General features: G+C 44.4%; 1 protein-coding gene across 3 annotated transcripts in view; it reads left to right on the top strand.

Moving 5' to 3' along the window:
* PAMR1 (peptidase domain containing associated with muscle regeneration 1) overlaps positions 1 to 15,450 on the top strand; it is a 153,797-nt gene that overhangs the window by 80,819 nt on the left and 57,528 nt on the right. For all 3 annotated transcript variants that reach the window (XM_074336210.2, XM_019738561.3, XM_019738556.3), the window contains one exon: positions 10,915 to 11,091. In XM_074336210.2, the coding sequence (XP_074192311.2) occupies positions 10,962 to 11,091 (130 nt within the window). In that variant the 5' untranslated portion in view covers positions 10,915 to 10,961. The remainder of the gene's footprint in view (positions 1 to 10,914; positions 11,092 to 15,450) is intronic.

The following is a 15,450-nucleotide window of genomic DNA, read 5'->3' as shown; positions in this document are numbered from 1 at the left end:
TGATGCAAAAGAAAACTTCTCTACCTGCCTCCTCTGAGACCAGCTTTGGAAGCTGCATTTGGTTTGGCAAATTGGAAAAAGTGCCATTCCAATGATAAATGAGGGAAGGTTGTACCCTGCTCCCCCCTCATGTGGGTGGACCTACCTGTCACCCCCACTCTGCAGATATTTGAAAGTCGCAAGGGCCCAGATCCCTCTTCACTTACTTTACTTTAAAGGGGAGGGAAATTCAGTGTTTATAGTTTCTAGTTCCCGAATTCTAGGGCAGAGGACACAGAGGCCAGCCAGACCTTTGAAAGCTACCAGATCAATGGCAGAAAGTCTGTCAGATTCCAAGCTTGGTCTATGTTTAAAGAAGTCTGTTTGTCAGTTATCACAAGCTCTGGGCCAAAACATTAGGTTTATACTGGAGAGACAGAAGTAAAAATGTAGGAAAAAAACCAAACCTCACACTTGTAAACAAAACCACTCAAGGAAGGCAGAAAATTAGAGTTGCCTGGAAATATTCCACTTTTTCAATCAAGAAGACTTAGTACTACTACTCCCTGCCCAACTCTACTCCTTTCGTTTTTCTTGGTTGCAGTTATTGGTGAGACAGATGCGGAGCTCATGTGATTTGAGAGTGGAGTAGGTAGGGGTTCATTGCTCATAAAATTCTTCACCCTGGATGGTGGAAAAACCAACAGTGGAAGCCTCTTTGAAGGGGGCTCTTATCATACCTAAGGGACCTGATCTGAAGTAATGTATTGCGTTTGTACTCTCCCATATGCTTTACATGTATTATTTAGTCATCACAACAAACCTAGGAGGTAGGTAGTAGTGGTATGATCCCAGTTCACACATGAAGGAACTTAGCCAGGGAGAGGTTCAGTACTTGCCCAGGTCACAAAGCTGGATGTCGTGTTTTGAACCCAGACAGTCTGACTCCATAACATGTGCCCTGAAACACTACACAATACTGCCATAGTAAGCAGTGGGTCCAACTAGGGTAGATCTGCTGGCTGTATTTTGGCCGTACCCTAAGAGACCATGGTGTTAGTAAAGAAATCAGGTTATCCTTTGGACATTCCAAGTACTTAAGATGGCCTAAGTAAGGTCACGTGCTCACTGCTGTGGAGGTAGAGAGGATGCAGGAGAAAGGAGAGAGACATCAACACCCTAAGGTCACAGAGAGAGACATCAACCCATGGAGCACAAGAGGAGCTATTCCCTAACGGAAACAGGAGTGTTAAGCAGACAGAAAATCCAACTAATTTCTGGGATAGCTGTCCACAGGATCATGCATCTCACTCTGATTAGACGTGGGAAGTGAGAATTTCTTTGTGCCATGGTCAAGCACTTAAATCAAAATCATGTGTCTGTTTGCTGAGGGATAGTATTAAGGATGACACATGTTTCAAGTCTGGCCCGGACACTGTGTAGCCCTGCTCTCCTTTATGGATTTATTCTGTCAAGATCATCGATGTGTAAACTCTTAGGCGATGGAACAGGAAGAGCAGGCCTGGAATCAGGAAAGGGAAGCATTTTTTTCTCTCCTTTTTTTTGGCATGGCACAGTTGATGGATATTGCAGAGAATGGAGATGTGATCCCTTTCCGTTAATACTAAGGTGGGTTTTAACCAGTTCATTTCTACCTTGAATGAAGATTTACTATCTCCCAGACGCTAGTGTCCTGGCTCTTACGTTAAGTGGTTACGTTAAGAGAAGTGCTCCCCTGGCTGAGCAGCAAATGAAGACACCTATTTCTGTTACCCTTCTGACTCTGGCGTTGGGGCAATGCCTTTATTCCTGTAGTGTGGACGTCTTCATTGTTGCCTTCTCTGAGGTTCTGGCTGTTTTAGAGGGTTGAGTTAGTGGTTTGGCAGCTAGTATCTGTGCAAGTAGAAATCTGGTCAGTTGGTCTGGTGATTGAAAAACCAGAGCTGCGGCTGCAAGAACAGAGTGAGGACAAGATTCAGGCAACTTTAGTTTATGGGGAGACACAGCATTCGTCTTCATAAGATGAATTCGTGACCTGTTGGAAAAAATTTCCGACCAGGGTAATGGAAAACCACTGGGTGGAGGTGGGATTTTGACCCAGTTCACACTTCAAATCAAGTGAATTGTTTGAGGACTCGGAGGAAAAAGTGTCAATGTTTTCCAAACCCAGTTCCAAGTCATTTACTTCCTAAGATTGCTTGGAAGATGATCAGTGAGTGCCCCGTATAGGGGATCCCCCCCACAGTGATGGTGGAGAACACGTGAGATGTCCTAGGACAGGTTGTCCGAGCTTAGCCTCTAGTAGGCAGCATCTACGCCTGGATTTTCCAACATACCATTGGCTCACCTGGATGCAAGCAGAAGGGAGGGCTTGGCTGATGTAAAGAATCTTGGTTGCAGGAGTTCTTGGCCTGGCTTTCTGCCTCCCAGTGGGTGGTTGACTGCCTGCTTCTACATGGTGTTTGACCTCCCTTCTGTACAAGCCTGGCTCTGCTGGCCAACTCACTGGTAGAACGGAGCAAGTGAGCATCCCAAGCCTTTATGAAAATGAGACACAAACTGCAATGAACAAAAATAGTCAGGAGTAATGGACCCAGTGGATTCCCCACATGGCAAAATAGAGACTCCAAAAGGTCACAGCAAGAGACATTTCTAACATCAGTTTTTGTCACAAATAGCCTTATCCTAGGACTCACATGCGCCTCACACGTCCACATTCATGTATTTACTTAGCAAACTTTATCAGGCACCTACCACGTGCCAGGCACGCATGCTCCTAGGTGCTGGAGACGCTATGATGAACAAGACACAGTCCTTTCCATAAGGCACCTGCAATCTGCTGAGAGAGCGTATGGTCAAGCCCGGCATTTCTCAAAGCAGGTTCATGGAATACAATTCTGGGACCTATTCAACAAAGATAAGCTAAACAAACCTAGGATGTTATGATGAAATAAGTCTGGAGGATGTGGAAATTACCTACGTACAAAGTACATTACAGACTCTGCAAAGCCCTGTGATGAAGCAAGCTGTTATTAGCATCATACAAAGTCGTTTGGCCACAGAACCTTTTTTCACGTAACACCTTATACCATCCAGTGGAATTATTGCTCCATGGACTATAGTTTGGAAAACTCTGGTCTCTGGTCCATAATGAATAAAACATTGAAGAGTATCTCACTGTTACAGAGGATAGGATAAGAAGGGAATTTGAAAATCTACAGAACCTGGGCTTCTGTTCAGACTTCTGCTGAGACGCAGGCAGGAAGCCTGGCGTCCTTGTCATTGAACACTTGCTGAGATGTTGAAAGAACCATGGAGATGGTCCTATCCATGTTTCTGTGAGAAAAGTCCTTGCCAGCATGGACCTGCATGGTTCATTGCGAAAACTCATTTCTTGTATTCAAGTTGCTTAAAGTAACATGGTTGGGCTGTGATCCGTGGATAAACTGAGGTGTGAATCTGATTAATGAGCACCCATGGTGATGTGGCAGTTCTGGGGAGCGAGAAAAGCTGCGACTTGATTTCCTAACTAGATTGTATCTTTGGTGACAGTCACATGGTTTCCTCTTCAAAAAATGAGAATATTTGAGCATGCTTCTAGTGTCTCGGGGCACTGAGTGCAAGGTTCGTTCATCACGAAGGACCCTCTCCCTTTCCCTTACCCCTCTAACACACACACACACACACACACACACACACACACACACACACACACCACGTCTCCAATCCCTTGTTATTTACCCTCATGTTTGCCAGTTCTGGTATAGCCCAGTTACCATGACCTTGATTTGTACAACCCGGAAGTGGTCAGGGCTGTTTACACTGGGGTTGTATCCCTTGGAGATTGCATGTGAGTTCAAGCTGTTCATCAACCCCTTGTTTGCTGTTGCTCGGAACTACTTTATTCCTGCGTTTGTTAAATATTGTTCCTGTTGTCATGCAACACGACTTCTCCTTGGCCCTAGCGCTGCTTGCCTCCTTTCTCTGCCCAGACTTGTTTCAGATTGGATGGCTACAGCAGCAATGGGTGAGGAATAAAATCGGCTGTTCCTTTAAAGGGAATCCTGCCTAAGTAGACTTGGGTGACCCATGGGCTTGTCAGCGACGATTCAGCCCTCACTTGTCATATTTATGGAATTCATCTTTGACACAGATGTCTTGGTATGGATATGTTCAAGTTCGAATACACATGTACATAGAAGAATAAACGTGTAGATGTGGGCACGTATATATTTATGTGTGTATTTGTATGAATATGTATATACATGGGGTATAGAGTATTATGTTTTAAAACATGGGCCAAGGTTTGAATTCTGGCTCTGTCATTTATGGTTGGTTTTCTTGGGCAAGTTACCTAATCTCTCTAATTTGGCCTTATCACCTTCCAACCTGTAGACTGAGGATAATAGTGACTTTGTCACAGGTTTATCACAGGTGTGAAGTGAGGTGATCTATGTAAAATGCTTAGTATAAGGCCTTACAAAAAGGGAGTACTCAGGAAAGCAAAGTCATCTTCTGCTCCTCTCCTTTCTGCTGTTTTCCCCACTAGCACAAGTTTCTCGAGGATTTGAGAACGGAAATACTGGGTGTCCTATATACACTAGAATGAAAGTTACGTGGACCTCTTGAGGCCAACTTCAGCTTGGTCCATAGTCCGTCCATTCATCTGTGACTATGTCAGACAAAAATAAATCCCTAAAGATTCACCATAGATTCATCTCTCAGAGACTTGCTTTCCCCCCTTGGTTTTATCATGCATCAACCTTCCAGCCTTAGGGGAAATGCCTTCCATGTCCTGTGCCTTAGTTTCTCTGTGTTTGAAATAGGGCCCGTGGTAGATTCTTGCAGGGGCTGAGGAGATGTGGTTTGCATAGTAGGTGATTCTGGGTGAATGATGTTGCCTCCCAAACACGAAGTGTTGCTCATGACACCTGTTATTGATTCAAGGGTGGAACCAGCCAGGAATCCTCAGGCAAAAAAAGAAGTCCCCCTTCATCTTGTTCTAGCCTGCAGAGCTGGAGGAGGTAACTATAACGAGGGCTAGCCTGCCTGAAGCTGCTGCCAGCTTGGGGCGTAGTGAACCATCAGACATACCATTATAGACGCATCACCCTCGCTCCGCGTCCCTCCACACTTTACATCTGTTGGCCAGCTGCCTTTGGCGGAAGGACAATCTGGCTTCTGCTGGCATCAGTGAATCTGGTTGTGAAGATAGTAACACTAACTCAGAAGCTTTTGACAAAAAGGTAAAGTGGTTGACCAGGACCCCCGTGTAGCCTTGACATACTCTGGGTCAGAAAGAAGCTGGTAAAAGTGTGGCAGATCGGGGAGCAGGTGGGCTAGTTTGTAGAATTCTTGGATCTGGGGAAATCCAGACTGGATTTTTAGGGTATAGCTTAAGTGTTATTGTTTTTAACTTAGCCATTCTAATGCTTGATGTAATATTTGCTGAGTTCTATTGCCAAGTCCTTTTAGATGCATTATTAAATTCTCCTTTTAAGTAGCTGATGCTAATAAATATAAAATCTAGTTAGCTCATATTCCAGCATTTGACATAACCCAGAAGCAGCTGTCCTTCAAGGATTTCCAGCAGCACAGTTGTTGAGGATAACGGCATTAGGGGACCCTTCCAAGCTGCTAGAGTGTGGATTTTGTTCCCTTTGGCCATGGATGTAGAATTTCTATTTCTAGAAGAGAAGCAGCCCGACGTGAGGTATGTGCTATTTAAGCAGGTATCTAAAGAGGGGGCATTAGAAAAGCGAGACTAGGAAATCTAGAAGCAAGGGGAGGAACGCAGCACGCCTGACAAAGACATGAGCAGGCTGCTTGAAAATGCCCCGTGTGTGGGCCTCTGCAGGAGACATGATTACTCACCCACTTTGCTCCCTTAGCCACTTGCGTCTTAGGCAGACATGTGATGGCTTTCTTTATTCTGCTGAGAATAATGGTTATGTCTTGACAAATGCGTGGGTTTTCTCCCAAAGCCCTTTATGCTCATGGCTGTCCTCAACTGCACTGACTAGAACCCCATCAGTCTACGTCTATCCTCTTGAGTTTGGGGGCAGATCTGTACTAGGATGTCTTGTCTGTGGTTGTCTAACATTGTAAAAGAGGGACAGATTCAGGATTAAAATCTGGGTGGTTTGATTCCCAAGTATGTGCACTTCCCCAGTGCTGCACTCTTCATTGGGAAAGTCAGAGGGGTGAACTCTCTAGAATCAATGTAGTATTGGAAGGAGCAAGACCTTGGCCCCTGAAAGAGCTGGGTTCTGATCTCTCTTCTTTCACCTAAACTCTGTGCCACCCGGGCCAATTTATTTACCCTCTCTCTTCCTCAGTTTCCTCAGCTGCTCAATGAAGAAAATACTCCTTTGAAGGGGGGCTGTGAGGATTCAACGAGCTGGTACACAAAGGGCTTACGTACAATCCCTGTGGGTGCTGGCACCCAGGCAGTAGAGGGGGATGAAGGAAGAGCGACCGTGCAGAGCAATGTCCCTAACAGAGGATGAGGATGGACACACTGCGTTTTGCCGCCTCCCGTTCGCCAATGTACATGTGCCTAAAATCCTGATTTCCAGGGAGTCCATTGAAAGTTTTATCCCTCCTCCTACACAAAGGAGAGGTGATGAAGGCTTGACTCTCCCACTACCATGATCTCATGAACAAGAGGAGCTGTGTGAAGGGGAAGACCGACGTCACTGAGGTTGAGACTCTAGCCAGACTGGGACTGAGGTTCACTTTCTGATAGGAAGGTTCTGGAAGGATAGGAAGAGGTAAAGAGTCACCAAGGGCCCCCGCAATTATTCCATCACCCCTGTGTCACAGTCTTTCCTGCCTAGGATTTGCCGGTCTGTCATTGACCGCCCTGGAGTGGCCGGTCAGACCCTTAGTTAGTCAGGAATGTTGCGTGCTGGTTAGACACTAATATAGCACGAGAAGAGGTGGGGGAGTGAGTGGGGCTGAGAGACGAGCCCATGCTGCCTGGTTGTATATCTCTCTGATTCATATGTCTTTTTTTTTTTTCTCCCTCTGGTTTCATTTATAAAACGCAGGACAGTCAAAAACTCAGTAGAAATTTTAATTAAATGTGGTTAGATGGTAGGGCTATGGGGTTTTCAGTGGATGCAAAGGCAGATTTTTAACATCAAGGAGGAGCGGGCACATGACAAAAGTGCCTTTCATTGCCACCATCTGGGGTGGTCTCAGCCTGGGCCTTCAGTCTGACAACTGATGTTTCAGTCATGCATGGAACAGGCTGACCTTTGTTTTCATAAAGAATCCTCTGAGTTTTTCCGATTGACCTTAACAGCCGTCATGTGAACATATTTCCTTAAAATCTAGTGCTGAAAACATGGCACTTGGAGACTATACTAAGGGGACATAATTGCTTCCCTGCCATTTTGTGGAGTTAAGCCCTCGCTATTTGGGGGATAACATGTTCTCCATCTTGTCAGCAATAGAAATAGTTCTGTACTGGGTAGCCTTCCCACAAACTGTCAGGCTGATGAGGGGCTGTGCAAAGTGATGAGGATGGTGATCACTCATTCGTTTGTTCACCACACCCTGCACCTGTGCCCGTTGGTCACCATTGTTGTCATTGCCTTGGTCTCCCCATTGATAAAACAGGGCTAAGAGGTTCAGTGTCTTACGTTCTCCAAGGTCAATTCTAGAAGAACCAGAGCTGGACTAATATGACTAGACTCTCCCGTCTGGATAGGAGACACGAGGGTGGCTGCTCCGAGCTCAGCAACTGAGAGAAGGGCTTGAGCAAAGTCTGTGGTACCAAACTCCTTTGCGACTCTCTTGATAACTTGTCTAACCAATCCCAAATTATTGGGATGAGGAGCTTTTGTACACATAGGTTAATTATGCAGCAATTTAAAATCACTTTTGAAGACCACTCAATGTGAAGAGAAAATGTCCATGAGCTGCGTAAAGATGAAAAGCAATTTTTAGAACACAATATGTTACCAGTTTTGAGAGGTATGATGACTGTTTGCACGTGTTTATCAGTATCTACGTGTGGACATATACGAGTATATCCACTGAAAGAAGACAATTTAAAGAATAGACAACAAAACATTAAGGTTATTTCTAAATACGGTTTATTCCTTTATTTGTGATTCTATTTTTGAAACTTTTACAAGAAATCTTTTCTATTAAAATGTGTAGTGTTTTATAAAGAAAAATATTTTATCCAATGAAAGAGTTAGTGATGCACGAATGTGTTCTTAAATGTGGGGGGCAAAGTCAAGTTGGCTCAACCCTAGTAGCTGGTGAAGCCAGAAGTTGTCCTGGCCTGTTTCCCCCTAAGCAGCCGGTTTGTTCCCTTCCTCCCTAGGCCTGGAATTCTGTGGGCCTCTGTTTCCCTCCAGAATTAATTCCCTAAAAAAGCTTCTTTGGCATTTTTCTTTGCTTCTTCACCTACTTTAGCCCTTTTCCTCTCTGGTAAAGTGAAAAGGTTGGAGCAGATCATTTTAACTTAGAAGAGAATGTTACCTACCTCACCAAGTCATTTGAAGATTAAATTACATAAGCAATATAAAAGCACTTTAGCTAAACAAATGCTAGCATGCTTTAGCATACACGTATGAAAACATTCACTAACTTCCGCTATTGGGGATTCTCTAAATCCTAGCTTCTGGACCTGGCCTTTAGCACCATATTGAAATTCCTGAGATTTGTCCTACTAAAGCCAATGTACCCTTTCTGCAAATGTAATTCTAATAAATGGGGGCGGGGGGAAGTCCAGGAAATTGCTCTTGTTGGCTTATTGTATTTTTAAATCTCCTCAGCTGGTCAACTATAAATATTTCTCGTAGAATATTTCATTTATCTACTTCTTACTCGTATTGTGGAGGCATTTTTTGTCTCTGTGGGGGAGAAAGGAAGGGGTGGATTTGCCAGACCAGAGAGGAAATGGCCAAGTCCCAGAACCATTAAAACCATTGCCTCTTCCGTCACTCTGTATTCCTGGGAAGTGGTCTTACCTTTGGTGGTAATGCCCCTTCATGACCATTCATTTGTTCTCATAACATCCTCAATTTTCCTTATCACAGTTAGTGATTATGTGTCTGTGGGGCCATTTATCCAACATCTACTCCGAAACTGTGAGCTCCATGAAGCCAGAGATGGTGTCTGTTTTTCTCTCCATTGTATTGTAGTGCCCAGCTCCCTACCTGGTACTCGGTGGACACTCAGTAAACACTTGTGGAATGAAAGAATGAGTTCATTGACTCTCCCACACTCTGAGCACTGTGGGGAAACTGAGGAACAGAATGGTGAAATGACTTTGGGGATTAACCTTTCAGTGTATCTGTTTTTCTTTTGTTGCTCGTGCTTTTGGTGTCATATGTATGAATCCACCGCCAGATCCAAGATCATGAAGATTTACTCTTGTGTTTTCTTCTGCTTTCCTTCACTTGTACCCATTGAGTTCTCATCTAGATTTTAGCAGTCATTCACTTCATCCAGCCAACCTCAGAAACCTGCGAAGCTCAGCTAAGGAAGTCCTGTTGTCTGTCCTGGAGAGGCTCAGAGTAATGGGGGAAACAGAACCTCCGTAGTGACGAGGTCATGGTGACCTAGGTCACTCATCCCCAAATGCCAGGATGAGGGTACGATCTTTGCTGGTCCACCCACGTTTGTGGGGCGGTGTGTTCGTGTGTGGTGGGGGTTACCTTATTGTGCAAGCGGTTGCTTTCTATGGTGCTAAAATGTTCTTAATGACCGGCGGCTAGAAGTTGAGGGTGATAGTTTCTTTAAATGGCTCTACTTGGCAAATTAAGAATGATCAACTCTGTGTCAGGCTTCTAAATTTAGGGGCAGAAAATAGAAAACTAAACTGAAATTGAAGAGGTTAGAAGCCACCACAGATGCTAAGATTGGCTTACGTGGGCCTACAAAGCGTGTTGGGGGTCCTTGCCTGGCTTTCTTTCCCTTTCGTCCTCAAATATCTGACCTATTTCTGCTTCAATCATCATCTTTGTGCAAAACTTTTAGAAATGGAGAGTGGGTCAAAAAGAAGACGGAATCAAAACTAAGTCTGTTTCTTAGCCTGGGTTCCTCTGGGGAGCTTCCAACTGATTCCTCTTATAGATTTTGCCAGATGGTTTTTCTTTTTGATTTACTTAACGTGTATTTTTTTTTTTTTTTTTCAAAGAGAAAGACAGAAATCCTACCGAGAAAGGAATACTTTCTTTTCTCATGGGAAAGAACACTCAGTTGAATTTGGGGACTGAATGAATTCTGCCAAAGAGCTCACCCTTGTAAAACTTTGAAATTCTCCCAAACATACTAATTAAGATACTTTTTGTCTTTTCTGTGGGTTTTCGCTTTGAAGATACCATAAAAATGGCATGCTGAGAAATCGAGGAGCCAAGTTGGAGGAAATGACATGGTCTTTACTTGGCAATCAGACTTGCACTGGAATGGCCTAATCTAGAGACCCGGCTCCAAATTTGTTGATGGCCCAAGTGCCTGGGCTGCACTGTATAGTTGTGCAGTCGAATGGTTCCTACTGGAATGTGCAGTGCACAACCTACGTCACTGTGAGCAGTGGCCTGATGTACTCCAGCAAAACTAGAAGTGAGCATAGACACCCAAGAGGTGTCTACTTGTTTACAAATTACGTATGTGTCAATCCATTTGGATTATATATTGATAAAACATGATTTCCTTCTTTATGTATTAAAAATAAAAATGAATAGCGGTTCTCACAAATTTCATCTGTGCCACAGTGGATGGTTTTAAATGCTGTTTGAGGTAGAGAACCCTACTTTGGAAATATGGGTGTAGAAGAATTCACAGTCTTCTCCATCATGTAGGCAGGGCGACACACGCGCAGGGCAAGGTTGCTTTTTAGCAGCAGAGTACTTATGGGTCTTTCCCCTTCCTGCCAGGACCTTCGTCCTTACCTGCTGGTTTCTATTGCAGAGTACACGGTCATTAATGAAGCGTGCCCCGGAGCCGAGTGGAATATCATGTGTCGGGAGTGCTGTGAATACGATCAGATTGAATGTGTCTGCCCTGGAAAGAAGGAAGTCGTGGGGTATACCATCCCTTGCTGCAGGAACGAGGAGAATGAGTGTGACTCCTGCCTGATTCACCCAGGTGAGTGTGGAACGGGAGACCTCAGGTTGCCTTGTGTTTTCTGAGGTCATGAATGGGAACAGGCTGAACACCTGAAAGCTGACAGGCACCCGTCAGGAGGCTGTGATGCCATGAATATGAAGAGTGGCTTCATGCAGCTTATTCTGCCTGGAGGGATTGGAGGACTTAGTACCCTTTGCAGTGTTACACTTGTAAAGCTGTGAAGCTGCCCACTCCTTCATTTATTTAACACACAGACTGAGCAGGTCCTAGGTACCATGTCAGGTACTGAGAATACAATGATTAAAAAAAAAAAAAAAAGACCCATTTACCACATTCCAAGAGCTTGCAGCCTGCTGGGAGAGATGGAAAGGTAAACAGGCAACTATAATCCATTGTGGTAAGTACTGTGACAGTGCAGCCCAAGGTACCATGGGAGCACGGATGGGGACGGGGGGTGGGTGGAGTGAAGGTCAGTGGAGACTTATTAGAGGAGGTGATGTGTGTGCCAAAGATGGAAACAGCAAACTGAAAAGGGTGAAGGGCATCTGGTGGAGAGGTCAAGCCATAAAAGACAGCATGTGCTAAGGCCCTGTGGCAGAGAAAGCATAGGGTTTAGGGAATTGCAAGTAGCTCAGTCTGGCAGGAGAGCAGAGGTTGTGTGTGTGATGAGAAACATGGGGAGAGACAGTTAGACAAAGATAAAAGATTAAGAGAGAACAATGTGAAGGACAGAACAGGGGCCAGACCCTGAAGGGATTTGTAAGCTGTGCTACGAAGTTTAGGCTGTATCTTGAAGATGTTTTAGCAACACTGGACGTCTTTTAGTAAAGAGGTGGAAGCAGATTTATTAGCTGCGGTATGGAGAAAGGATTGGAGGAAGGGCACGACTCCAGGCAGGGGAGGAGTGATGGAGATCTCAAGGAACGTAGAAGTCCCGAGGATGAGAGAGGTGGAGGGATTTGAGAGATGTTAAAGAGAGTGGGGTTGGCAATAATTTGGGATTGATTGGATGGGGGGAGGGCAAAGTAGAAGCCAAAGATGATGCTCGGGCTTCCGAGTTGGACATTTGGGAGGTGGTCCTGGTAACATGAGAGCATCTCAGGGGGAGATGGGGTTCCCTGGCCATGGTGCCCATTCCTTTTTGCCTTTACATCAGGCTGAACCTGCCTTCTTCAAACCACTTGTCTCCCCACCATCACCACAGAGGGACAGTGAGTGTCCTTTTTTTACTTAAGTGCCTGAGTAGGTGGAGGCCAGTGTGGACACAGAGCCTCCGACTGAAGAAGATGTGCTTAGCGACTCACAGAAAATGGCTCACATGACTCTGAGGAACTTTCTTCGTTTTGTGGGAAGCTCTAAAAGAGGAACGAAACTGGGGCTCAAGTACACAAGTGACGCTTTCAAGCCATCCTCCTTCCTGGAGCACAGGACAGCTGAGCTTTAGATCAGGAGTGCCCTTAGCATAACCTCTGCACGTTTGATCCAGAAAAGAAACCCACTGCCTCAATCCCCAGATGGGTGAATGTGGTTTAGAGGGAAATAGCTGAATGATGCCTTCACATTTTCTTGGGAAACTTTGAGAACTAAACCAGGGTCTCCCAACTAGAGGTCCTTGGCCTTGGTATTGAATTCTTTGAACAATTTTCAGTATTTTCAAAAGCCTAATGGTTCCTGTTGGGATGAAGGTGGGGTCATCTGATAGGTCAGAGAACTTCATGGGTGGTGCCGGGCCCTTCCTATTGCATCATACAGGAGGCACCACCATCACCACCTGGAATGATCTTTGGGTCTAAGTAGTGAAGAGCTGTCCTTTAGCAACCATTTGGTTATCCTGGAAGGAAAGGCTAACTAGGGCTCTTTTTCAAAAACCAAAAGCAAAACCGAATTTTCAGAATAGTGAGTTGATGCCCTAGCAGCCACGATTGGTGATCCAAGGTGTTTCTGTGTGTGTGTGTCATTGTGAACTCAGGCATTTTTATTTGTTTATGTGGTTTCATCCATTTCAGTCATTATTCGTTTTAATGCGTGCATCATCTCATTTTAGGATGCAGGGAACCCCTTCATGTCCTTCTGTGTTCTTCTGACATGGCCACCCTAGTTTTTAAAGGCTCCCTTGATTTCTTCCATGGCAAGATGTTTCAGGCTCTTCTTGTGTATGTCCTGCCCCAGCTCTGGAGACAGCTGTCTCTCCAGGGAACTCTGGCCTGAAGACACTATCCAGACCCCTCAGTTGTCCCTTGCTATTGGACTATCATTGTTACTAGGTTTTTTTCCCTTTTGTGAATGGAGCTAGGAAATACGTATTTCTTAAAAAAAAGAAAAACGTGAGTTCATGCTGATATTCAAGTTCAAATGTAATATTATAAGGTTGTTTACTTCTTTGATTTTATATTCGTATCTCTTTCCTCCCATGGTGAAAATCCTGTTTCCTAACAATATTAACCTAATCATTTATTTACTTTAACTTATATTGGAACAAAATATAATGGCGCAAAATAGCAATAGCAGTGTTAGTACTAACAATAAGACCACTGACTGAAGTTAGGATTTCCTTGTGGTTATTGTCAACTTTTGAGTACATCCCACTTGGTATATACAGTCAAAATACTACGTTTTAAAGCCAATCGATGTACAGTCATACCGTGTTTTATTGTGCTTCACAAATGTTGCCTTTTTTACAAATTGAAGGCAGGATCCTCCACCAGCAAAAAGACTACAACTCACTTTATTGTGATACTCACTTTAGGCCGTGGGCTAGAACCAAACCTGCAATATTGGTGAGGGGTGCCCGTCCTTCTTTTCTCTGTAGTGGATGCCACCTATTTGTTATACAGTTAGGTTTATTATTTCCATCTGTTTTCTGTGTTTTACAATACAAACCAAACAAATGTATGCAAGTGGACCCTTTGGTCAGCGTTGCTCAAGCAGTAAGTAGTTCGCCATAATCAGAAAAGTCTGGACGCTGATGGTAACCACTTTGAGCACCTCTTGTAATTGCAGAAGTCAAACGTGACTTGTATTCATCTTTTGTTATTGGTATATATTGAGTATTAAAATTTTAATAGTTTTTTCCTTCCTTAAAATGTGTATACATTTTTTGGGACCCTCTTTGGGACCCTCACATATACATATATATGTGAACATATATATGATGGTATATATATATATATATATATATATATATATATATATATATATATATATATATATATGATAGCATACTATAAACACTGCTATCTTGCTCTTTGCCCTTACCAATATATGCTGGAGGTCACTTACTGACAGTATTAAGCTATTGTCTTCATTTCTTTGTAAAGTTACTCATAACTGCATTGTGTGGTTTATCAGAGTTTATGAGTGTTTGGGTTAGTTCCAGCTTTTTGCTGTTATAAATGATGCTGCAGTGACTAGCCTTAGGTGTACATCATTTAGTATTTTTTGAGTGTGTCTTCGGGGTAGATTCCTAGTTGAAGGAGAGCTGGGTTAAATAAAAGAGGTGCACGTGTCGCTTTGCCAGCCTTTGCCAAATGCTCCTCAGTGCCTTTGGCATTCACAGCAGCCGTGTGTGAGGGTACTATGTCCCCAGAGCCTTGCAACAGAATATGTCATTTGGGATTTTTGCCAATTTCATACATAAGAAATGATATCTCAGTGTGGTTTTAGAAATTTCTATCATCAGTTTCTATCAATGACAACAGTCTTCTCCGTGCTGTGGGTGCAGGTCCAGGGGCACAGTGGCAGGATGTCAGTGGTGGCTTCTAGAATGTCCGGCAGCCCTGGGGCCCTCCCTGGACCAAGTTTGCTACGTATTTTTGTGCAGTTCTAGGCTATGTAGCTCTGAACTCGGTCCTGTGGCCCTTCTGACCATTCTGTGTGTGACTTCGTGTCTTTTTAGTAGAGCTTTGTTCATCTTAGTCACCAGGCTGGTTTCTGTGGCTGCACCTAATGCCCTGGGTGTTACTGTGCCAAGGAAGACAGTGGGCTGGATAGCTGAGGGCAGACTCTGGGTCCATCGGCCTCCTCAGTGGCATAGTAGATAAGGGAATCAAAGATGGGAAAGTGGCACATGTCTGAAGGTGGCTTTTAGGAGGTACAGTGACCCCCCTGGGACCCAGTTATGGGCCACATGCCCTACTGGAATTTGAGGAATCCTATTAGCAACTCTTCTCTGGTGGGAGGAGGCATTGGGAGAGGGGAGCAAAATCAGGGTGGTGTGCAAAGAGACGGCGACGAGCCTCTCTCCTCCAGAAATCACACCTCTATACACTGCATGTGTACACTACAGGCGACTTCCTTCCCCGGAAGGCCCTGGGGACCCCGCCGGGGCCCTCCGGTGACCCTCCTGGACTAAAACCTAATTTCAGCCAACAGCAAAGA

Source organism: Rhinolophus sinicus, chromosome 14 (assembly GCF_057876585.1).
Source record: "Rhinolophus sinicus isolate RSI-liver-muscle chromosome 14, RSI-T2T, whole genome shotgun sequence".
NCBI classification, from domain to species: Eukaryota; Metazoa; Chordata; class Mammalia; order Chiroptera; family Rhinolophidae; genus Rhinolophus; species Rhinolophus sinicus.
Note: the sequence above shows the minus strand (reverse complement) of the source record. Positions and strands in the feature narration are given on the sequence as shown.